This window comes from Calonectris borealis, chromosome 19 (assembly GCF_964195595.1).
Source record: "Calonectris borealis chromosome 19, bCalBor7.hap1.2, whole genome shotgun sequence".
NCBI lineage: Eukaryota > Metazoa > Chordata > Aves > Procellariiformes > Procellariidae > Calonectris > Calonectris borealis.
In genome coordinates, this window is record NC_134330.1 from 12,664,941 (window position 1) to 12,690,394 (window position 25,454).

A 25,454-nucleotide genomic window follows, 5' to 3' on the forward strand; every position below is an offset into this window, starting at 1 on the left:
GTGATTTGGATGGGGGACATGGGGTGAGTGTGTGGCAGAGACGGTGTCCGGACCCCTCCAGAACAGTGTGTTGGGGGACACCCCGGTTGTGCCTCCATGAATTCATGGGTCTGAGCTGCCATTTTCAGCAGCGACTAAAACTCTCCCCCGGAAAACCCCAAGAAGCCACGGGATGACTCTTCACAGTGTTGAGCTTCAAGCAAGATGTAGAAGCAGGACCTCCTTTTAAAGTGTTTCTTTAAAAAGTTAATCAGCTAAGCATGTTCCCAAGAACCAGTCTAAATCCCATGTCTTCAGCTGCAGCTTTCTGAGTGCTCACAGCCACCACGAGACTGGTGATAACTAGGTGCATCCTTGTATGACTATGACTAAGGGTACAAATCATTAGACAGGGGACAGGGGTCAGGGGTGGGTGTTCATGAAACCATCTACAACGCTGATGCCTGTACCTGGGCTGGTCACCTACGTTCCCCTCAGCAGCAGCACAGAACTTGCCGATATAAATGATGGGATAAAAGGCCCTGGTCTCATCCCAAGACAGATGTCTAAAACCGGTTGGATGTGTTGCTCCCTCAAAGCACTGCTTCTCTGCGATGACTCTGAGAGGAGCCTCTGCAGACAACTGAAGCTAGGTGAAATGATTCCCACTCAAGGTGACTAAAGCAACTTGTTCTGGGCCTATCAGATAAGTCTTTTGTTCACGAGCTGAACGTTTCCAGTTTAGGTCAGTTAATAAACTCTCATGAGAAGCTCAGTAACGCTAGGGCTCGCACTGGATCCCCCGTTTTGCTAATGCAGATGTGCTCAAGTGCACGTTCCTGCAGCCAGCTGCGCTGAATGAATACTTACATTTCTACCTACCCTCCTTTCAGGATATTTAGGTGACAAATACTTCCTTGCTGAAAGCAGCTTTATTTCTGTCCCTGACCTCCCCATATGTTCATTTTAACTATGGGTTTGAAGGTAGATTCTCAGTCTTTCCCTAATGCAGATCTCATCAGGACAGTAACGATCGGGTGTTTGCTGTTTGTAAGGCTGCCCCACTGATCCCTGCTGGCATTAAACCACAGGAGAAAGTTATCCAGGTCTGACTGTGCTCTACGGCGTCACCAAGAAGAAATTCCCTTCCTGTCCCCTTGATTTCTCACCACAGACCCCCCTAGAAGTAGGAACAGACCCCTTCCAGAGCAGTCTGATTTTCCTAGCAGAGCATGCGGGGCAACCTGAATCTGCCAGGGACAGGAGAGTGACAAATTGTAGAGGAATGTGACAAAGGCGGGTGAGCAAGATTCATTACTGGCCAAGGAAATACACATGGGTGCAATCCTCAGGGTTTTGATGAATTCAGCTACCTTGCTAGGGCATGGGTGACCACCCTGGCTCAGCAGGTGAGACCGCCTGTTTGTGTAACTGCCGAGGCAGTAACGGGGGGAATCTGCAGAGGAGAGAGCAAGACAGGAGATCATTCTCTCTGATCTTGTTTTTCCCATTTCTCTTCCAAGCAAGCCACTCATTAAATTTAATTTTCAGCTAGTTAAAATTCAAAATTCACGTAATCTGTCTGCAGCATGCAAAATGCATTATGCCAATGAAGGGGTTTATATGCAGAGATATTATGTGCACGCTTAGAGTTTGTAACCAAATCAATTTTAATCTAGGGTATTTAAATCAGCACAAATGTTTCAGTAGCTATGAAATGGATCTACTCAGTTCCTTTCCAGTGGCAGGACGGACACCCTGCACGCCGGGCTGCAAAAGCATTGGCCTTGTTTTGCAAAGTCAGGGCTCTTAGGGTAAGATAAAATTATTTCCTGAGATCGTGCTCCAGTGATGGGCTTCCAACCAAACCCCAGCTCCAGCTAAAACCAGGCTGCAACTTCTTGCAGCGTGGATTCTTGGAAGCGGGGGATTACGGGGAACAGCAAGGCAGCTGCAGGGGACGTGTATAATAGAAACTGTGAGTGGAAGACTGAGCTTTTTTTCTACTCCCTTGTTCCCCCAGGCTTCAGAGGCTGTCTGTTGGGAATAGCTGCCTTTTTTTGGTGGGGGAAGGGAGATTTTATACAGAGCCACAGCCAATTTTGCTTAAAGAACTACTACCCTGATAGCCTGAACATGGGTCTGGCACAGAGGAGGCCCAGCTGCTCACTTCTTGAATCTGTAATCAGTTCCCATTAATGCTGCCTCAGTTTCCCCCTTGTAGCGTGAGAGTAACCATGGTTTTCTACACAGTTTGTATTTATAAAGCACATGCTATTTTTATGGTGAATAAGAAGTGAACGGGGAAGCAGATTAAATTTGTCCTGGATACCAATTATGCGTTGAATTCACTGGCTTAGGAGCTTTCCAGGGGAATGAGCAATGTCTCCTCCAGCAGCATATTTGTAAAGACAGGTTTTCATAACCAGCTTTTGTACGTATGTATGGACATGCAGGTACATGTTTCTTCAGCTCCTTGAAATCTGAAAACCTTTGAAGAATTAAACAAGCTGGTGACATATTCTCACTGTTTTTATGAGAGTAAGATTGCACTGGTTTCCTTGAAAAGCTGCTGGTTTTGAGTCCGGAGCGGATGGGAGTGACCCCTTGTGCTAAAGATAGGGGCCCATGCACACACACTGTCTCTGAAGAGGTTAGCAATCAAGAACGTTTGAAAACCAAACATTATCCTGAGCGAGAACTAAACAAATCCCAGACGCTCTTCATTCTTTCCAGCATTTAAAGCCCTAATCACCGTTAGGGCTGCAGAGAATGCCAGCACCCACATCAAGGAGGTAAACCAGCTAAGGCTCTCGTTTGGCTGGGAAATGAAATTATATTATCCCGACACGCTCTCTGCTGGCAAGCACTGAGAAAGCACACACTTAGAAAAGCCCTTTTGCTTTGTGCTGGGATAGCTGCAGAAGCATTACAGGCTAGTTTTTATCTGCGGGAAGAATAATGTATTTGCATAAGGGATGCAAAGTGACCGCTTTTGAGGCTTTGGAGACCCAGGAAACAGAAATCTTTGTGTGCCACATTACCTGGTTTTTGCCAGGATCTTCTCAGTAAGGCTTCTGGAGTTTGCATGTTAAATCACCACCCCAACCCATTCCACCTTTTAGAGCTTGTCAGCGACACAATGTCACGTTTGCGTTTCCCGCAGGATGACCCTCGCTGCCTGAACGTCATCGAGTTTGATCGCCTGTTGCGGGAATCCCAGAGAGAGGTGTTACGGTTGCAGAGACAGATCGCGCTGAAGAATTTCAAGGAGTGTCTACGTTCCTCTCAAATCAGTTCAGGCAGTGCTTTGCCAAGCGCTGCCGCACGCTTGGGACCGCCCGTACCAACGCTAAATACCTGCGTCAAAGGTTCACCTCTACCGAAGGAGGCACGCTTGGGAGACCCAGCGCTTGGAGGGGAAGCACACAGGGAGGTGAGACAAGTGGGTCAGCAATCTAAAAGTTCTGCTGTTTAATTACTCAATTAATTACTGTTCTTAGGAAACTTCTTAAAAGAAACACGTGAGCACTGTGGTTCGCATCCGCTGCGCGCAGGTGCTGTGCTGGTTTCTAAAATGACCGATTCAAGCGCCAGGTCTCGCCGGGGGAGGGGGACCGTGGGTGCTGCTGGCAGCCCACTCCAGCGCCGGGGCTCGGCCCTGCTCATCTTCCCCTGCACGGGTCTCCCACGCTGCGTTTTCCAGCCCAGGATACCAGGCAGCCCCTCTTTTTACCCTCATTTGCTGAAAACAGACGTTTCGATGTTTGCGGAGGTTCGGACGTTGGCTCACGGTGGGTGAGCGATGGGCACCCACGGCCGCGGTGGCGGTGGCAGGGAGGCCTGCCGCTCCGTGACCGCCGTCCCTACCCCTGCAGGGACGGCCCCGTCCCCCGCACGGCCCCTGCTCCGGCCCCCAGCCCCCGGCGCAATGGCTCCAGCCAGGGCGAACCCCCGGGGCGGCCCGGGCCTCACGCCCAGCCCGCGCTGTGGAGCAGGGCGGCGGCCTGCGCTCCTCCCGCGCCCCGGCCCCGCGGCCCCGGCCCGGCCCCGGCCGCCCCTCCGCGGCCGCAGTGGTACGGCCCGGCAAATCCGGGCCGCCGCAGGGCGCCGCCTCCCCGCTGGCGGGCCGCGCAGCCGGCAGGTAAGGCCGGGCCCTCCCGCGCCGCCCCTCGCCGGGCCGGGCCGGGCCGGGGGCGGCTGCGGCGCCGCCTCCGCCGGGGGCCGGGGCGGGCGGGCCCGAGGCACCGCCGGGGAGCGCCTCTCCCGCGGCGGGGCCGAGCCGCTCCCGGGCCGCGGGGACAGGCCCGCCGGGGCCTCCGCTGCCTGCGGGGTAGAGCAGCGGGGCTCTTCCTCAGCGCTCGGGGCGAAATCCTCCACAAAGGGGGTCGATGTCGCGGTGGGAGGGCCGGGGCCGGCCGAGGGGCTCAGCCCGCCGCGGTGCCGAGGTCTGGGCCAGTCCTGGTGGGCGCCTCCGGCAAGAGGCGCGCCGCCCCCGGGAGCCGGGGTGAGGGGCCGGCAGAGGCCTCCGGGCTGCCGGGCTGGCCGGCGGGTGGTGCGTGAGGCCGGGCCTCGGGTGCCAGGTGCAGCCCGGTGCCCCCCAGCTCCGGCGGTTTGCGGGTTTCCTCAGCCCGGGGCGGCACTGCGGGGTCTGCTGGCTGCTGGTGCGTTTGCCTTGTGCGGGCTCACCCGGCTTCTTTCCGAAGTTGTCGGCACCCGCCGTGTCCCGAGGCAGAATTTCGCATCCCTAGGCTGCGTGGGGACGGGCTACTCGTCCTCCCTCTCAGCTCCCACCAGCTGCTCTCATTTACGGCTCCCCAGCTCTTGTAGAAGATGTATTGAATATTCATTCCTTGTTCGTCTTTTCCAAGTCACTCGTGAGTTTATAGGCCCCTCTCCTTCAGCCGTTCTGTTTGTTTCTTTCCAGCCTCTGCCATTACTCAGTGTTAATCATCTTTGTCTCCATTTTTTGTATATTTTCTCTGTCGTTTTTGTGTTGGGGGAAGCAGCGCTGCATGCAGCATCCCAGACGCTGTGTCATTGATTTATATGGTGGCATAATGAAGTTTTCTCTCCCTTCCCCAATAGATCTCTTTGCCTTTTTGTCTAAGCACTGGGTTCTATTAAAACATCATTTGTCTGTCAGCCCTCTGTAATCTCTCAGTGTCATGGGCCCCTCTTCACCATTTGTCTCTTTGCTACATCAGTACTTGGAGAGCACAGTTCCTGCTGCCTCTGTTTCAGTCCTCTCATTTTCACTGGATATTTACCCGAGAGGAAACCTTCCCCCTCCTCCCGTGGTGGATCAGTGTCTGCAGAATTCTTTCAAAGCGCTGTGGCTGAATGTGTTCAGAGCACCCAAGCAGATTGTACCTACTGGATCTCCCTCACCCGTTTGCTTGCTGACACCTTAGAAAAACTCTTTATAGATGTGTGAATGTGTTTTTTTTTCCCCAATATACATTTGTTTGGGGTTTTTTTAAGTATTTGCCTCATCTTTGGTGCAATTTCTATAAGTTTGCCCGGAACAGGCGTCTCAGGTACTGGTCTGTGTTTCCACAGATCTCCACTGGAATACTCTTAAAACTTGACATTTGCCACCTTCCAGTTATTTCGTATTAAGGTGGTGTTGGAGAAGTGAGACACTGCATGTCTTGATTAAGTTACTGCTGAAGTGAGAGATTCAGTTCATGCCAAAGGGGGTTTTTGAACCCTTGGGTGAATATTGTCTAATCTTGGTGATTTGTTACTGTTTATTTGGTTGGCTTCCACAGTTCTTCTTACAGACAGTTCAGTTTGAGAGAGGTCCTCAGCTCTGTTCTTCATAGTCTGAGATTCTGCCCTGGTGACCCCTCAGCCCCCCAGATTCCTCCATGATGAAGAGAGATGCACAGACGACTTTTTTTACCTCTGCTCTGCCCTTGTCTTCCTTGAACGGCCCTTCCATACCTTGGTTTTCAACTGACCCTGCAGATTCTGTCAGACAAGAACATGTATTACGGTCTTTCTCATGGATGCTCTTTTTTTCTCTGATTCAGGAGAGTCTCTCCTCGTTGTCAAAAGATTTTCCGGCTGATAAATAGCAGCAGGGCTAAGCCCGACAGCAGTAGTGAAGGGGGAGCAAGGAGGCTGTTGCCAGTCTCTTAGCTGAAACCTGTAGCGCAGAACACCCCAGGCTCAACGGGCCGTACTCATGCGGGCGCAGTGGTGCCCGATAAATAGCAGCAGGGCTAAGCCGACAGCAGTAGTGAAGGGGGAGCAAGGAGGCTGTTGCCAGTCTCTTAGCTGAAACCTGTAGCGCAGAACACCCCAGGCTCAACGGGCCGTACTCATGCGGGCGCAGTGGTGCCATGCTGAGGATGAAGTCAGCTCTTGGGGCAGTAACCACAGTTATCGTAATTAAAAGAAATTACTTTGCTCTCCAGCACAGTGCGTCAGGGCAGTATTCCCCAGCTTTCAGAGAACTTCCTCAGAGTATAAAGAGCAAGCTTCTCCTCTAAGTGTCCTTGGAAAATCCCATTTCTCTGTTCTCCTTCTGACTTTTCTACTTCCTTATTTAGGGTTTTGGGGTGATGCTTATCTCTGTAATGACAAATCATAACTTAGCAGGGATTCTTCCAGTGGTGATGCTGGCTTAAACAACCTCCTGTTCACCACTGCTTGTTCCCACTGCCCCTTCGGTTGTGTCGGTGCAACTCATGTTGAGCAGTGGGATGTGATGGATCTGAGTTAAAACCAACCTAGCGAACCCAGCCTTCCTCCCACCTTGTCCTGAAACCTGCATCAGTTTTCTGGTCCAGCTTTGCCTGACGCTGCGCAGAGCTGCCCTGGCACAGCTGAGGGAATGGGCCATGTTTAGGTGGAAAACGCTGTAGCGATTCTTTTGGGGCAGGATTGCGGTGATGCTCTCTGGGTGCCAAGGGCAGAGCTTTCTAGAAAGTCTACAACATTTTTAATTTACTCTGTTGCATGCTTTAAACTTCCTGGTCATTTGCCAAAGTACAGGTACTTCTGTGCCTGTTGTGTATTCGGCTTTAGCTGGTACAGCCTGGGGATGCTGATCGGTTGTACGGCCCCATCCCGCTCTCTCAGCCAACGTCAGGGCACCCCGGGTGGATGGCGCGGGGGGTGGGAAGCAGCTGTTCTGCAGTGGTTTTTAACTGTATGGTTGAACAGATTCCTTGCACCTGGCTCATTTATTGAGCATCTTCCAGTCCCTGCTGTGAGTGAGGTGGCACGACTCCAGGTCACAGCTCTCTTCGTGATGTGTGCCAGTCTCGTTTATCAGTTATTTAATACGGAGATGAGTCTGGGTTCTGCGTGAAAATAACAGTATATGAGCATGTGGCTGGGGGCACGTCTTTGTTCTTGGATGGAAATTAGGTCCATGTGGGCAAATTTATAATTTTGTAATTTTTGTAAGTTGTCTGTAATTAGGAATGTCCTAATTTTGTTTAGCATTTTGCTGGGAAATGATCACAAACAAGCAAATTTGTCTTGCGTATCTATTTGCAAAAGAGCATGACTTGTGAAGCATAGTGCATGGTACTTGTGCAGTGAGTATATAACCTTAGCTGGCATCCACTACCATTCCTTGGGACCTAATTTCATTAAAATTGACCAAAATGCAACATTTTCAGTTTGCGAGGAAGCATAATTTTGGAGGGGGACCTGTGAAATATGTATTTGAAACTTAGTATGTGCCAGGTAGTTTAAAAAAAAAGTCTCAGAAACATTTACGCATGGATATTCCAGAGTTAAATCTGGTTTCACAGCATGTCTGAAACCTCCCGAGGGCTGAGGCTCGTCAGGTACCGTGGCTTGGGTGGATGATCTCAAGACGTCCAGCTGCTGGTTGGTGCTTAGACTGCCGGACTCCAAGTGAACTCCATGGGTGATAGGGAATAAGGTTCACATGGGAGGTGGTTTCAGAATTGTCCTTGTAGCAGAAAATGTGAAAACCTTGATGGCCTGGGTTTGAGTGTAGTCTCTTAGAGTTTTCTGTCTTTCAGCAGTGGAGCCACGAATATAGACGTATATATAAAACCTATGGCTTTCAAGCCTAAAATAGGTAAAAGAAATCACATTTTTGGTATAATGCTTAGACACTGTCCTAATGACTGACTGTAAAGGGAGCTCAGACTCGGTAACGTAGGTCCCTCAGCACTGTCGATGCTCAAAGTGAAATGAGAAATTCCACTTCTGACGAGAGGTCAACCGAAGGTTAAAGGCTGAGATGGAGTCACAAAATCCTGCTGCTTGCTTACTGTACAGGTTGGCTTTGATGATCCTAAAGGTCTCCTGTCCCTAAAATCTATTTATCAAAAAAACCTTTAAAATCAATGTTTAAAACATTATCAAAGCCCTCTTTCTTCTGTTTACCTCAGGCCTTGCCTTGCTGTCAGGGATTACTCTAGGCAGACAATGTCAAGTCAAATTTGAGAGTGAAAATTCAGAGGATTAAAGGTGTGTTTGTCTGTAGCCCAAATTAAAAGGCATTTTGTTAGAAACTTGTGTACAAACGTGTACAGAAAAGTGTTTCCTTTCATGTGGTTTGGTGGTGGCACATAAGCCATAGCACGTCTGCTGCCATTTCAGTCCTCCTCAGCTACCAAGTGGGATGCTCCATTTCTTGATATTTTTTGTCTGCTCTTCCCTGCCGTTAGATTCTGACATCTTCACTGATTTCTGCTTTCTGCTGCTTATGAGGGGTTGTGCTCTCCCTTCTGATCATCTTGCATCTTCTTTTTGTTGCTTTGGAGAGGGCTGTGAAAGGTGTTGCTGATGCCTCTCGTTGAAACCTTAGATGAGGCACAAATGGGAACTCAGATCTGAGAGCTTTCTGGAGCCCACTGTTGCGTGTGGGTGGTTTAGTCAAGCTGGATTGATTGACGCTGTGCTCCAGAAGACTCCCAGCACAGGTCTCTGGTGGCGTGGTGTTCATCTTTCTCCATGTCCAGTGGTGCAGTTCAGAGGTCGGGGGTTTTCACGTGGAGCGTTGCTCTCCCAGGCGGTACTGCCAGGAGAACCTCTTCTTCCTCAGTGTGCATGGCATGCTCTATGGCCCTGGCTGTCCCTGAGCTCTCTGGCATCTCGCTTGCTTTCCAGGTGGAACCAGGTGTGCAACCACTGGGACCTGCCTCTGAAGAGTATGAAAATTTCCCTCCCAAAAATGCACTAACAGACCAAGAGAGCAGCCAACAGATACAGCAGCTGGTGAGTTGTGAACCTGGTTTTGGGTGAAGGAGTGCTATGCTTTTTCTTGGGGTTTTCACCTGTCCAGGCAGAGATTTTGGGGACTGAAGTCTTTTTGGGTGCGGCTGCTCTGCAAAAGTGGGAAACTCGGAGAATCGGTGGGAAAACACAGGCCGCCTGCATGGAGAGTGTTGCTTGGTGGCAGCTCCAGGTATTGGGCTGGCGGGGAATATGTCACACTAAAATGAGAGGGAAACACACCAGTAGATTCTATGCTGTATCTGGTTTAGTCTTATTTGAACTGGGAACAGATATGACTGACGTGGGACAGATGTCGTGTGAGGAATATAAAATCACAGAATCATAGAATAGTTTGGGTTGGAAGGGACCTTTAAACGTCACCTAGTCCAACCCCCCTGCAATGAGCAGGGACATCTTCAACTAGAGCAGGTTGCTCAGAGCCCCGTCCAACCTGACCTTGAATGTTCCCAGGGATGGGGCATCTACCACCTCTCTGGGCAACCTGTGCCAGTGTTTCACCACCCTCACTGTAAAAAATTTCTTCCTCATATCTAGTCTAAATCTACCCTCTTTTAGTTTAAAACCATCCCCCCAGGCCCTGCTAAGAAGTTTGTCCCCATCTTTCTTATAAGCCCCCTTTAGGTACTGAAAGGCTGCAATCAGGTGTCCCTGAAGCCTTCTTTTCTCCAGGCTGAACAACCCCAACTCTCTCAGCCTTTCTTCATAGCAGAGGCGTTCCACCCCCCTGATCATTTTGGTGCCTCCTCCATGTCTGTCTTGTGCTGAGGACCCCCGAGCTGGACGCAGCACTGCAGTGGGGGTCTCACCAGAGCAGAGCAGAGGGGCAGAATCCCCTCCCTCGACCTGCTGGCCACGCTGCTTTGGATGCAGCCCGGGATACGGTTGGCCTTCTGGGCTGCGAGCGCACATTGCTGGCTCAGCTTTTCATCCACTAGTACCCCCAAGTCCTTTCTGGCAATATGTCCTTTCCAGTATGTCCCTTGTGAATTATTCCAGCAAACTAGGACAGTTCACAGTGAGGTTTAGCGGTTCTTATCTATCTGAGGAACCAAGAGTGGTGGCGATTAACTGCAGATAAAGGTACATAACCAGAGGATGTCTGCTCTCTGTTAGATGTCATTTGGATTAAAATAGGAGCTAAGATAGCACAGCTAGTGTTTCGAGCTGAATATTTTGCACAGCTCTGTCTTTTTGTTCCCCACATCCCATCCTCCCTACTGTTCTATACAAATAGGAACAATCTGTGCAAATGGGAAACAGAACTGTTTCCAGAAGATGAAAGGCTTGGGGAAGAGAGGAATAGCTGTTTCCCTTGAAAAGTTTTTTCTTTTTACTACCTTTTAAAAAAATCTCCCATGGTTTCTATATTGTTTATGTTTGTCACAAAAAGATTTTCTTAAGAAAATAAAAATAGCTAATACAGCATTGAGTCTGAGAAGCTGGGCTTGAATTTCTTATGCATTGTAAGAATGTGGACTTGCTGATCTACTTATGCTTGTTTCGTGCAGGAATTTGAACTCAAGAAAAAGCGCAAAAAATGTGAAAACCTTGAGCATGAAGTGAGGAAAAAGCATAAAAGATGCAAAGAACTCGTAAGTGTTCTTGTTGCCTACTGTTGTAAGCATAATGGTAGAAGAGGAGCTAAGTTGTTGCGTGCCTCTCTTGGATTCTCTTCGGTTTATCTTAATAAGGAATCACCATTCTTTCTCTTAATTTGAACAGTGTCACAAATTTTGGGCTCCAGCCCTTGAGGCTGGAATTGTTTATTTAGTCTTTCAGCTAGCTGTGGGTTCAATATAGCTACATAAATCACTGGATGAAACTCCGTGGCTTTTGCTAGTTTGAGGAGACACCTACCATTTTCACACGCACTCCAGACAAGTATCGAAAGATTTCTCCATCTTGAGATGGTAATTACACAAACCCACGGTCATTTTCTTGTCCTTATTTGTTGGATGAAATCTTGCCTCTGTTTAATTTCATCGAGATTTTGCAGGTCATATCACAGTATCTGGATTTCCCCCTTCTGTTTCTACTTTGCTGAGCAGCACCGGTGGCATTAGTGACTATGACAATGTATAGTTTCACCCAAGAGTGCTTACCTCTGAATAGATGTTTTACGTCTTGCTCAAATCTCCGTTCAGGTCAGTTCTAATGCATAGCTCAGGCTCATATGCAGTTCACAGTGCATAGCTCAGCCTCATTGTCTGGGTTAGAACGGGACGTTTAAGGAATAAGTTGGTCATTTTATGTTGTTAGACGGTAGCTTTTCAAGGTCAAGAAGGGACCAACTCACTTTGAAGTACTGGGACTTAGACTGTGCGCACAGGGAATTAGCTCTTGGGATAGCCAGAAAATATTTGATGATCCATAAAACATTGGGTTGGGGAAATGTGCATGTGTGGAGTCATGTGATTATGCAACTGTTAAATTCCTCTAATGCTGTACAAAGTTGCTGCAGATGGACTGGACGTGACAAATTCGGTCAGTGTCTCTCCCTACGTCCATGGTCTCCTGCCTGCTCAGAGACAGTATTCTCTGAGGCAGAGTGATAGCTGGCTCATGTTGCTTTCTTAACTCCAGACTGAATCCTGGTTTCAGAATCAGCCATCTAAAACTCTTGAATTTGCAGTCTAGAACTCTCTTTAGCATCATTCTTCCAAATATTTTTTCTTCCTTAACTGTAATTTGTCAAGAAGACTCTGATCTTGAACCAACGGTGAAACTCGATGAATTGTTGTAGGTAGAAATGGAGTTCTAGACAGCAATATGTAAATAATGTGACATTGGAGCTGTGAAGTAGACAAGGAAATGTCTTTCTCATTCTGGACTTCGAGGCTACGTAAATGGGAGAAGAAACTTAAGACATCATCTGGCACAGGGCTGGTAACTGCCTGAGCAGTGCTGCACGCTGTGGCCTTCCATCCTTCCATGTGGCAGCATCCTGTGGAGCTGCTCTGCAGAATAATTTGCGGGAGGTAGTCTGAGGGCCTTGGTATAGTAATGCTGCTCTTTCTGGACAGGAGATCCAGCTGCAGGAGGTACAAAGTGAAAATGCACGACTGGCCGAAGAGAACTTGCAGCTGAATGAGAAGGCTGGATGGGCAGGACAGGTAAAAAGCAGTATCTTTATCAGATGAAGCATTAGCTTCTGTAAAATTTTGCTGAGAAGAACTTGCTAGCATGCTAGATTTTCAAGTTGCCAGCTGAGTAATGGTCGCATGCCCATCTGTGTACCTCTCTGTCCTGCGTACTCCATGGTAACTGCAAGCAGAGCAGTTAACGGCCTTGTTTTTGTTACAGAGTTTCTTTCCCAAGACTTGAGTGAGATGCTTTGTCCTTACTTAAGTTCACACTTGGTTTACCTGTGGTAACTTGTTCATGAGTTCATAACCAAAGACGGACAGTGGTTGGTGGGGAGCAGTGTGCACTGGTCAGAGCGGTAGTAGGACAGAACCCATCACTGCAAGTGGTGCAAGCATGTGGTGTATTTGAAAGTCTTCAGTCACCTCTGACTTTTTTTTTATCATCCTTGAAGAGAGGTTTTGGTGGCTGATGATGGGGCAGGAGAGAAAGCCACACCTGCAATTCAGAGCTGCCCTTGCCAGATGGAAACCCAAAAGCTTCAGGTCTTGGGGTAAAGGCAGGATACTTGCATTGTTCAGTTTGCAGAGCGGATTTCAGGGGAGGGTGGCCGCACCTTGGAGGGTTGTGTTCTAGGAACATGTTGTTGCGTGTGAGAGTGGTGGAGGATTTAGTACTCCAGTGAAGATCCTCCATGGTTTCTGTTCGCAGCTCCTTCTCTGGACAAATGTAATGCACAAGAGTTAGAAAGTCACTTGTCTGTCCCATATGTCAATGTTGCCACCATGCGTAAGGCTTCCCACATATTTAATAACTGTTCTAAGTGGAAATGTTTGTCTTTGCTTGATAATCTGCATTGCTAATAGTTATCGAGTCATAGTGCGCTCTAGAACCAAAATATGTTGCTGGAATTTCCTGTAGGAAGTGGAGAAGGTAAACATGATTTCAGCAGGCTACTGAACTTTCTGTACTGTCTCTGTGTTTAATCCTACCATCTAGGGTTAAAAAAGCTTGTAGACCTTTCTGCTTTTTTTGTATCTCTTCAGTATGTAGCCTGATCATATCTGAGTCCCTTCCTCCTTGCAAATGGAGAGGGGCGATGAGTCTAGTGAGAGAAGCGGTATGTGCAAACAAAGTGTTCATCACATTGCGGACTGATACAAACGCTCGTGTATTTGTTTTGAGTGAAAGCCAGAGGGAGACGAGGTTCATGATTTTGGTATCATTACAAGTAGAAATATGTCTGCAAAACAACCTACTGAGATACAGAAATAAATTGTCCTCCGTTATTTATACAAGGAATACCTATGGCTACTTTTGCTAATTGAAAATCCTTTCTCTTCAGGTTGAATCTGAGAATGCTGACCTGAAATTGCAGGTTGTTTTGGTTACTAAGGAACGGGATTCAGTAATTCAGACGAATCAAGGACTCCAAACCAAGCTGGAGAATCTAGAGCAGGTGCTGAAGGTCAGTAGGATCCACATGGCTGGAAGGACCGTCCAGACACTTCGTGCTGCTTTTGGATGGCACATGTTGTCTCTTTTTGCTTTTTTTGTCCATTCTTTTGTCTGTGTGCTTCCATTGGGAATTCTGCTTCTGCGGGATACTGAACATGGCCTTCCGAAGTGGGCAGAGGTGCTTTAGAAAGGCTGCTTCAGGGATTTGGGTGGGAGGGGAAGTAAGGTGGCCATCGCTGATTTAAGGATTTTCTTTGATTGTCTTGCTCTGGCTTGTGGTAAGAGTTTCTAACTTTCTCCTCTGTTTAATGACGACATGAAATACAGGCCATGTTTTGACTTCACGGCCGGTGACAGGACACAGGACAGTATTTCAGTAATGTTGCTCTTCATCTCTCTGTGAATTGTTCTGCAGCACATGAGAAATGTGGCTGAGCGAAGGCAGCAGCTGGAAGTCGAGCACAAGGAAGCGCTGCTAGTCCTGCAGGAGAAGCAAGAGGAAGTCAAACGGTTGCAGCAGGTATGCAGCATGTGAGAGAATGGGCATTTTACCCTCTGAATCCCTGGAAAGTGATGGGGCTCCTGCACCTTGTTTCCTTGGAAGTGGGGTGTATGGAAGAGGTATATGTGAGTTTACGGGATAAAGTAAACCAGGGAAGAGTGTCTGCGTCTAGGGGAACTCTGGTACCTGAGCAAAGTGAAGGGCTTTTCTCATGAATGGCAGTTCTGATCTCTCACTGCTGTTTGTCCAAAGACCAAAGATGCTTTCAGTCTGTACAGTGTTTTAAACCTATAATGGTCTATCAAAGTGGTGATGATAGTAGAAGTGAATTTAGACAGGCTGCTTTCTTATTTACTCAATTTCTTATTTCTTCTTAGGCGCAGGCAGAGGCAAAAAGAGAACATGAAGGAGCAGTACAGCTTCTAGAGGTAAGACAGAAGAAAACGAGATGAATTAGTGGCTGCAGATTTGGTATCTTTTGTTCTTAATGTCAGCTTTCTTGATGCCCTGGGTTTTGTTCGTTCTTGAGCAAAATGCTTTAACGTCTGAGCAAGTATTGGTTGTGCTGGCAGAGTAGTCTCTGGGGTCAAAGTTTTCGGGGATTAAATCCTGGCCTGCTCAGTCCTCAGATAGGTTACTTCATTCAGATTGTACCCAACAACTCTTTCAGGGATGCGTTAAGTAACTAACCTCAGATCTGCCTGCTCCATTTTCCAGGATCATCTGTAGGGAGGAAGAATACTTGAGTCCATGTGATTTGAAATTTCTTTTGTGTATATGTGCTTTATGCTTTTTATTAGGGAGAAAAAAGGAGAAATGTGACCTTTGCCTGAGCATAACGAGTGATGAAGTTTGAGGCAGCTCCCTTGTCCCATTTGCTAGGCCAGGATCAGCTCTGACATCCACACAGAACACGCTTTGCTGTGGTGGCAGACAGCTTAACAGCGCAGCCTGGCAGATGTGATGAGCACTGTTTTGGTTTCGATTTGCATTATCTCAGTGTTTATTAGGATGACTTTGGAGAAAACCTTGGCTGTGGATTCCTGGACCTGCAAAGGCACAGCACCAAACCCTGGAACTTGATGTGGTTTAGTGGCTGCCAAAGAGTTGGGTTAGGTGTGATGGCAAGTGGGGCAGCTTCTGCTCCCTCAGTCCACTGAGGTTTTCTGAGTACTAACACATCTGAGACCGAGCGGAATGCCTTGCTGAACACCACCTGGACAGTGAGATCTCACGCTAATGAGGCCGTGTCCGTGTCCGTAGTGGTGACGTACAGTCAGAGATGGCAGGCTGAATTGCCTGTGTCCGCTGCTGTGCAGCAGCGCTGTGGCTGTTAGGAGCGCAGGAGAGTTGAGCGAGATGGTAAGCGTCCTTGATGGAGGAGATTGCGCCATGGCTGCAAATAGCATCTCCTTTGAAGGGGGCCTGACCTGTATCTGAACTGTACAGCCCGAGAGTGCTGGGCTCCTACTGAATGGGATTGAAATTGTGCAGGCTGGGTGAATATCGTGGGGAAGTGACCTTGTGTATTGCCCCATTGCCACGTCCTTTCTGGGACATCTGCTTTCGGCTGCAGAGACAGGATCAGAGCTTTACGGGTGCTGCTCTTACGTCAGCTGGTGTTTATCTGGCTTCTTAGCAGCCTTTAAGGGAAGGGAGGTTTGGTGCTTGCCAAATGTTTTCTGAACTAATTCATTGAAGGATTGGAGAAGCTACTTTGGTTTAAACTAGACATCTACCTGTGCAAAGGAAGAAAGGGACAGTCATTTTGTTCTGTGTTTGAGAGGCCGGTTGTATTCTTCTGCAAGGGCCTCATCAGTTAAATATTCTTGCTTTCATGTTACTGGTACAGAGATGCTTTATAAGTCAGTGACACCAGGTGGACCAAAGAAAGAGAAATTGTCATTAAAAGCCAGTTTAATGTGGAGTAACAGCCATTTAAAAGACTTAACTATAATCATAGTCATTCCTGAACATCAGTGTAGGGCAAAATTAGGAGGCTTAGGGTGCCTACACTGCGTATTGTCATTTTTACATGTGTTTGGATTGCTTTTTGACGTAGTATTAATGAAGAATGAGTGTGGTCTGTTTCCCTGGTGGAAGAGTTGAATCACATGATTGTCATAAGTGGAGTCTCCCTCCTTGGAGATGTTCAAAACTAGACAAAGCTCTCGGCAACCTGCTCTAGCTGGCCCTGCTTTGAGCTGAGGGAGTTGGACTAGGTGATGGGGTTGGACTAGATGACCTTTAAAGGTCCCTTCCAATGCAAACTATTCTATGATTCTATAATTCTGTGACCTCCAGAGCTGCCTTCCAGCCTCAGCTATTCTGTAGTTCTGTGATAAGGCAGTGATGGGGGTGAGTAGAGTTATGGGATGGATTCTGTGTGCAGAAATGCCATGGATAGAAGGACTGTCTCAGCTTAGAAAGAAAACCTTGAGGGTTATTGTCATGGGAATGAAGGAGTTCAGTAGTGGTTCCAAAGTACATGAGACAAGATTCGCAACTGCCTTCTGCACTGCATAGATGGAAAAGGCAACAGCCTGATTTCAGGAATCCAGTGTAGAATTTTTTGGGGAAATATGGTGAACAGAGCTCAACTTTGCTTGTTTTCCCTGACCTAGGAGCAGGGTGCATGACTGAGCAGGCTGTTAGCTGCTTGAACTCATGTCAAAGCCAGGTTCTGAGCTGTGCCTTGATTCCCAGCACTCCTTGTGTCTCAGAGGTCTGGACACAAAGCGTCGATTCCGTTGATTTTATGGGTGGTTGCAATGTGCTAGGAAAAGAAGGCTTGAAATTTAGCACTGATACTCAAAGCATATTGTGATTTGGCTCAAAGCATATTGTGATTTGGAGGCCCTCAAAAAGTGCCCTCAGAATGGTTATCTTATTCGTGCATTTGGTATGTGGGATTTGGCTTTTGTTTAGTAAGCAGATGCTTCTGGGAATGAGGTGGGAATCTCAGTGTGGAGCAAGGCAGATACTGTAAGTCAGTAAGAAAACAATTTCATTCAAACTGAGGGTTGGGTTATCTTTGGCAGGTTGTTGATTTTTGGCTAGTGTAACTGCTGATGTGGTTTCATATCTCTTACTGCTTTTCTTCTTGCTACCAGAGTACTTTGGATTGCATGCAGGTACTGCTATAATCCTGTCAAACAGGACGTTTTTCTCCTCTGTCCTGACTTTGACAGTTGCTTGATATTCTTGTTTTAATTATACTCTGGAAAAGATTGCAAGAGTGTCACCTCCAAGAAATAAATGTAATGAAAGGAGCTACCACTATGAGTTTGATGGAGCAGCTGCTTTTCTGTTTAAATGCTTTGCTTTCTCGACCAATTAGAATTAGGAGCTTTATTTTTTTGGCATTTCCAGTTTTTTAGAATTGTCCAACTGCACACCTTCTCCACTTGTCACATACATTTAAAGGTCTTTTGGGAACTACCTGCAGTCCAAGAGTGAAATCCAAAAGCAATGGCGATATCATCGCAAATGAAAGTGTCGTGGAGAAAAAGACAGGTCCTTTGTAACTGGTTGGAAGATGGGAAGCAGAGATTGTGAATAACAGCGTTCACAGAAGAGGTAGTCACTAATGAAGTTATAGTCTGGGAGCTGTTCTAGCCAGCCTATTCACAAATGATTTGGGAGGGCTTATATGGAAGTGATGGTGTTTGTAGCTGATAGAAAACTGCTTTCAACAGTCACGTTCAGATCTGATTGCAAATTGCTGTGAGATGATCTCATGAGTAACGGGGAAGTTAAATGACAGGTGAACTGGCTGTGCAAAGGCGTGCACATGCAGGAGAAGCAGCCGTGACTAAACATGCACGGTGGTGGGCTCTCAATTACCTGTTGTGGCAGGAAATTCAGTGTTTGAGGTAGGGTGATTTTTTTAAAAACGTCAGCCTAATTCACAAGTCTGGTCAAAAAGGCAAGTACAGTGTTGGGAACTTTTAGGAAAGAAATTGGGAACAGCCCAAGGACATTATTAGGGTATGCCCACATCCTGTAGAAGTAGCACCCGCATCTGTGTGGAGTTATGGATGTTCCTTTAATCCCTTTGGGCGTTAGCCCTGCTTTGAGCAGGAGTTTGGACTGCAGACCTGTAGAGTTCACTTCTAGCAAAATTGTGATTCTCTGATCTCAAAAACATATAGCAGAAGATACGGAGAAAGGTAACAAAGGACATCTGGATGGGGAACGTCATCTGTAGGAGAAGTGTAATAGAGCAGCCAAAAAGGAGAGTGTCTAAGAGGACAGGGCTGAGCTGGTGATGGTTGGGTCTAGCTTGGTGTGGAAAATCAGAGTAAGTTCCTGAATTGCTGATTAAACTGACCCCACCAAGCTCTGCTCCCTGCTCTTGCAGCCTCTTCTGGTAGGCATGCTACTCAATCTCAGTTGGTGTGAGGCTCCTCTTTCTCTCCCCCTTGGGTTGGGCATAGACACAAAAGTCTCCTGTCTCTTCTGTGTCTGGGGCTTGATTCCTGCTGGTTCCCTGAAGCTCCCGGTCGTGTCCTTAGGCTTCTCTTCCTTATCCCGCTGCCTCCTAGCACTGCCCTGGAAACTTGCTGCTTGCCCAGCTGTGTGTGAACCTCTGCGAGTAGACGGCTAGAAGTACGCGTTGTGTGTGGTGCGGCAGTAATACTTAAGGGATGTTTGTATGTTGTTTTGAATAACACAAGATCTAAAAGACACCTGACTAATTAGGTATTTCAGAATTAAACTGTGGATTATCCAGGCTATTGGCTTGGCCACCAGTATAAATGGATTTAAACTGTGATTAATAAATTTACAGAACCAAGGTACTATTGTGATGCTATTAAACACAATATCCAGATGTATCTGCTGGCTCAGGTCTCCAGACAAGACAGGAAAACCCTCTCTGGTTCTGCAGTCGTTCTGTACCTGTCTCTTGTCGTAGGCTGCGTCCCAAGGGGGGACTGGGGACAGATGTTGGTCTAGAGGAAGCCCTACTTTGATCCAGTGCAACTGTTCTTACTGTTCATGGTTTCTTTTCTCTATTAAGCTGTAATGCATAGGGGAGAAGCATTTATGTGAAAAATCTTAACTGTAAGTAAATTCAAACACTCGTGATTGCAGAGGAATCCTGTGCAACATGACTTAGTGAACAAGGAGTTGACTCTGAGCAAGTGGAGAATGCAGACACTTCTGGAAGTTGCTCATGGCATCCGATATTCTCTTTCAGTTCAGAGACAATTACTTCTTGCCAGACTTCATAGGCTTTGCCAGGCTTCCCTTAAAGACTGAGAGCGCCTAGCTAGTTATGAAAGAAACAAGTGATAAATTGACATGTTTAAAACAGATATGACACAATAAAATAAAAATGCATGCACCCTCGTAAGTTGGTAGGGAGTGGGCTAGAAAGATTTTGTGGTACTCTGAGACCATAAAGAAAGCTTTTTCCAGGTCAGATGTGTTATTTTTAGAGCTGCCTAAAAACCAGACTTTCTGTCTCACATAATATTTCAAGGCATAATTTATTTTTTGAGTTGGAAGGAGAAGACGACACTTCAAAAACATTTTGTAGAATGGAAAATTTTTAAGAGCACTATGCAGTCATCTGTTTTGATGCATCTTACCTACTCAAAATGATGAGATGAGTGACTACAAAGCCTGGTGTGATCTCAGCCCAAAGAGAAAAAAGGGAACAAATGTCATCTCTTGCAAGGCAGAGCCTGCACCTCAGCCAGATGCACTGATGCCAAATTAAATATTGACTGCATTAACTCAGTTGAAGAACTGCTGATTAGATGATATATTCCCATCCAGCACTAATGCTTTTTGTTTACTTATTACCTGAAGTGCATGAGCAGGGTCTGCACAGGATATCTCTAGGAAGCCAGAGTAAGCTGTTGCATGGTGGAAGAGTGAGAAGAGGGAAAGGAGCAGTTGCATTCTCCGGGGATTGATATGCCGACAACTAGGGAGTATGTGGGGATGTGTAAGAACAGCCAGGACTCAGCAATATTTTGGAAGGGGAAGATCTGTAGATGGTAGAAAGAGAATACTAGAAAATACAAATGGTTCTCTAGTAGGAATGTGTCCTTCCCTCTCCATAATATTTCCCCAAGGCTCCCCTGCATCTCATCTTGCTGAGATGTAGCTTTCTTGTACTCAGCATGCATTTTCCTGGGACAAGTCATCACCTGGTGGCAAAGTGTGTGGGCTGCCCACATCAAAAAAATGTTCTGCAGCTCAGGCCAGGGTGCTGATGCTCTCTGCCCTCCCTAGTGCCTGGTGGAGCCAAGATCTGGAGGGACAATCAGGAGTCCTGCCCAGAATGGTAGGGAGGCCAGGGTAAGGTTTTGGGAGCTTTCTGGAGCCTCTGGAGTGATGGACGAGATAGAGCATTGGGAGAGCAATTCCTTTTGGAGACATCATTTTAATGCTTCAATAAACATGCAAAGCCTTTGCAATCTTTTTCTTTTCAAGACTTATTTAGCTTTGACTTATCTCATCTGGTCTTGTGCAGGGCTTGGGTAGGATATTGAAGTTCAAACCCAGCATTCCAGGGATAATTCCTAACTGAGCTTGCAGTCAGTCTCCTCATAGATGATGAGCCTCAGGTTTTCAAAGATACTATAGGTGTGGAGCTGCCAGCTCCTAATGACCATTCCTGGGCAGGGCACACCTTTAGGTTCTTGGAGTCTGAGAACCACTGAAAAGATGCAGCAAAGGCAAATGCTGTTTGGGGCCTCACTGGTGGTTTTGATATGGGTTTGTGCCTCATCTTGTGTCTCTCCTGTCAGGCCCGGGTGAAAGATCTAGAAGACCAGTGTCGCAGTCAAACAGAGCAGTTCAGCCTCCTGTCTCAGGAACTCAAACAATTCCGGCTTCAAACAGGAAAAATCGACCTTCTCACCTCTACGCTGGTGACTTCTGAGCTTCCTCTTGCTCTGTGCAGCTCTACCCCACAGCCCCACTGGGAGAAGGGTAATTGCTGGAGATGCCTGCGAGTGTTTTGACAAATCAGTTGTTATTTGTGTAAATAGAAAGGTGTAAAGGAAATAATGCAAATATATAGTTAACTTTTGGGATCTCTGTCTCTCTCTCTCTCTCTCGTAAATACCTTTGGTTCATTTTGTAGTCATAAAGAGAACTTGGCATTTCTCTGACCAAAGAGAGCCCAGGGTGTCCAGTCTGTTGCACTGTTAAATGAGTCACGTTTTTAGAGACTTGAGCTGCTCTAAAGGGTGTTTGCTCATTGTGATGCTCACTGCTGATCTTGTATTCTGCCTGTGGCTAAAAGTAATGGACAGATTATTTTGTTGCAGAATCGACTGTTCCTGGATTGTTCACTCACCAGAGCGCAAAGAGGGTTCACAATGAAGAGGCTGATGAGTTGGAGTCGTCACAGCGGGCACCTGATGCCACTGTTGGCTGCCCAGTTGCTGCTACCAGTTCTCAGAAACAAGCCAAGAAAGTGGAATCTCAGTCAAACTCTTCAAAATCAGAATCCATGCAGAACAGTCCAAAATCCTGCCCAACTCCAGAGGTCGGTATGGGAGTCCCCTCTGCGGCCTGTGCTTTCTAGCCACGAGGGAATAAATGCATTGCTGAGAGCACCAGTAACATTGCATACATTCCCTCCTGGCTGCCTGAAGAAAAAAGAGAGAAGCTGTAGGGAAAAATTGAAAAGGCCTTGGGTGCCCATGTCTGTAATAATGCTCATTTGAACATATTGCTGTGCTCCAGGAAGGAAACAACTGGCTAGACAGAGTGCGGGGAGCTTGGAGAAGGAGTGGGGTGGGGAGGTCCACTGGTGGGAAGTGTAGAAAGCTCTTGCTAAGCTTCCTTGTCACATCTCAGCTACCATTAAAACACACAAAGGCTACAAACTGTTATTTTTAGCATGCTGAGGAACTGTGTCCTGACTATTTTTGGCCTTGAGCTGTGGATGAGGGGCTCGAACTTCTTTGCTGGTGCTTTTAGGTATTAGAATTCTACTTGGTGAAAGAAACCATGAAAAGATGCTGAGTTTGTGCTAACAGAGGGATGAAATTAATAGGCTTTGCTTGTTTGTGTCACCAAGATCTCATAGACAGTTGTTGCTTCTCCTCCCCAGGAGCTCTTACATAGTATTGTAGGGTTCACTTAAGCAGTCTTTCATACTCCCTGCTGTGCATCGCTTGATGTGACAATTTAGGGTAAAGTCGTGCTGTGAGTGGGGCTGGGTGTGATGGCATGGGAGGTGGCTTTTGCTCTTTTGGTCCACTGGTGTTTCCTGAGTGCTAAGACCTTCGAGGCCACATGCAGTGTCTCATTGTACACGTGGAGGACACTGAAGTCTTGAGCTGCCGAGGCCAGGGCACTAACAAAGGGATGCTGCTGTGGCAGGCAGTGCCTACCACTGTGCAAGAGCTCCGAGAAGCTGTCATGTTCAGAGACAAAGTGAAGGTCACCCCTGGGGAGGAACAGGTATGTGACTGCTATCAATTCTGTAGTGGGAAAAATTACTATTTTTTAGTTCAAGAGAACACTTGAAAGCCACCATGCCTGTCTCTCCACCATGGAGAGATAAGGCCAGTAGTGCCTACAGAGATCAGTGTGGGATGGAAAAGAGCCAGTGTGTAGAGCATTTGGCTTCAGCAACACATGGTTGTGGGAACACTCCAGAGTGTTAGCCAGGCTACTAAAAGCTACTCCATTTGGGTCCACCTTTGGGTGTTACAGGGTGCAGGTGTTTGCTATCCTAGGACAGGATGCAAGATTGCATTGCAAGAGTACGCTGCCTTGAAAAGGTGCTCTGAACTCTTTCAAAGATTAAGTTTGGCAGTTCATATACTAGAAAAAATACCTACTTTGTATTCTGGTGCCTACAATGGGTGTTCATCAAAAATACGTTTGCCTTGAGGTGTGCTTTAAAAAGGCAGCTTGAATTGGTTCATTGGCACCATTTCAAACAAACACACGGGAAGTACGTTTCCTCAAGAAGTATGACTGCATTACATAACTCATTGCCACTGGATGTAAAATTCCAAAATGTCACTGGGATCAAAAAGGCTGAGCCAAATTTCTCAAAGGTGCTTCTGCCAGTAGCCACCAAATGCATTCCGGGTGCAGCCTCCAGCTTAGGAAGTCCATAAGTAGCTAATTGCTATAAAGCGAGAGGCTATACCAGGAAGATGAGTTTCAGGCTTGCCCTGTCTCTTGTACACTTTCCTTCAGCCTGTGCTACTGGCTGTTATCAGAGCCAGCTGTTTGGACTAGATGGCCCTACCAGTTCCAACCAAAGCCCTATCTAATGTTCTGAACGTACATAAACATTATATTGAAGTGTTTACAAGTGCTGGAGGGGAACTGCCTGAACAAAAGCGCTTAGAGACTTAGACATCTAATAGGGCTATAAGGTCTCCTTTGTTCAGATTATGTTGCACACAGGGACGACTACCATTTAGAGGTAGCAAGAAATGAATATACTGAATTATGGATATGTAAGGTGGAAGGGGCCTCCAGAGTCTCTAGTCCAGTGGGACTGTCACCAACACCAGATCAGTGTGGCCATGGCTTTGCCTAGCTGAGGCTCTAAGTTCTTCAAGAGTGGAGATCCTTCACCTCAGTGGGAACCTATCCCGAGGCTGCATCACCCACCTGGGCAAGGAGTTTTTCCTAATGTCTAACTGGAACCCCTGAAGCTGCAACTTGGAGCTGTTGCCTCTTATTACTACTTCTTCACCTTAAAAGTCTTCCAGATGGTCCTTAGCCCAGTGGCCAGACTGGCACCATACATGAGCTTAGAGGACTTGTTCACTGGTGTTCGAACCCTTTGAGTGTTCCTTTACTCTGATTTGGGACATATCATATCCTTCATCTTTAATGTTTTTAGGTGGACACTGCAAGTGAAATGGAAGAACTGGATGTCGACAGCATCTCTCTAATGCCAGAGCCAGGCAGCCAAGGCCCCGCAAAGCTCCAGGTGTTCTTAGCTCGGTACAGGTACTGGGTCATTTCTTGTGGTCTGTGAGGTTAGACAGGTTATCTCGTAGTTGCCTACTTCACACTCTGCTCTAGGATTCACCACTGTTAGTGGTGGGTATTAGGTTAGACCATGTATCTTATTCCTCCATGGGATTTTTTGAGACCTGTTATTTCCTGCACAATCAAATCCAATGTGCTTAGCTTAACAAAAACACAGTAAGCTCATTAGTTATTCAGTGAACAGCACTGTGTGAAACTTTTTTTTTAATATGATATTGGATGGAAAATTGAGTTTGAATTGACACATTCCTTAAAATGTCTGATTTCTCCAGAATAGTCCAAGCAATTTTCTCCAAGAAATCTTATTCCAACAATTAAGAACATTTCAGCCCTGAATTCCTGAAGTTTTTGGCCAAAATCTTTCTGGCTGTAATTTTAAAAGGACAAAAAATGCACAGAATAAACCCAGATTTTTCTGATAACCTTTGCTGTCTACTGAGCCATCACAGTCAAACCCAAATCGCTATTTACAGTTCAAAGAGTATTGACATATCCTTCAGCTTTTACACTGTGGATTGGGAGGAAGAGAACTGGGATGATTCTGTGCTTGTGAGGAGCAGATCAAATGTGATCTGTGTCTTCATGTCAGAGTCTTGGGCCCATAAGGTCTCACTCAGCTCATAGAGAGGATAACATTGCTTTGGCATGTTGAAATCCCTTCTAAAGACTAAAAAGCAGGAATTGGCAGTAGGTGCTTGCAAAGATAAAGGTTTTTCATGAGCCGTTTTCCTGTGATAGGCCCTCTGATTAGCTCAAGGATCCCTGGGTAGGCAGGTTAGAACTACCTACCAATGTATTTATCATTTTCATGCTAGTGAAGCTTTTGGACTGCTGTTTAAAACGTGGAGTTACAGCACTGAGAGTTTTGTAACTTGGATCCTGAAGACTGGATAATTATGAAAAAAAAGGCTAGAAATCTTTTTTTCACTCATGTAATGTTCTTCTTGCACAGATCAGCTCATTCTTAGGGTTTTAAACATGGGAATCTTGAGATTCTGTGCTGTGATTGTCCATGACAGTCGTATGGCAAGTAAAGTGTACCTTACAAATTTTGGGCATTTTCGATACTTGTTTTGTCAAAACTATTAAATGCATGAAACGTAGAGGGCTATCTACATAAAATAGTTAAGGGTGCAGGTGAATTTAAGGATATCAATTTTAGAAATGCAGAGTTCTACTATCTACTAGGTACTGGGTA

At 46.7% G+C, this 25,454-nt stretch overlaps 1 protein-coding gene across 1 annotated transcript in view; it reads left to right on the forward strand.

Moving 5' to 3' along the window:
• Positions 1-25,454, forward strand: part of TSPOAP1 (TSPO associated protein 1) — a 72,004-nt gene that overhangs the window by 16,997 nt on the left and 29,553 nt on the right. The window contains exons 5-14 of the mRNA XM_075169055.1: positions 3,146-3,415; positions 9,088-9,195; positions 10,725-10,808; positions 12,240-12,329; positions 13,646-13,768; positions 14,174-14,278; positions 14,638-14,688; positions 21,028-21,211; positions 21,553-21,773; positions 24,105-24,214. Of these exons, the coding sequence (XP_075025156.1) occupies positions 3,146-3,415; positions 9,088-9,195; positions 10,725-10,808; positions 12,240-12,329; positions 13,646-13,768; positions 14,174-14,278; positions 14,638-14,688; positions 21,028-21,211; positions 21,553-21,773; positions 24,105-24,214 (1,346 nt within the window). The remainder of the gene's footprint in view (positions 1-3,145; positions 3,416-9,087; positions 9,196-10,724; positions 10,809-12,239; positions 12,330-13,645; positions 13,769-14,173; positions 14,279-14,637; positions 14,689-21,027; positions 21,212-21,552; positions 21,774-24,104; positions 24,215-25,454) is intronic.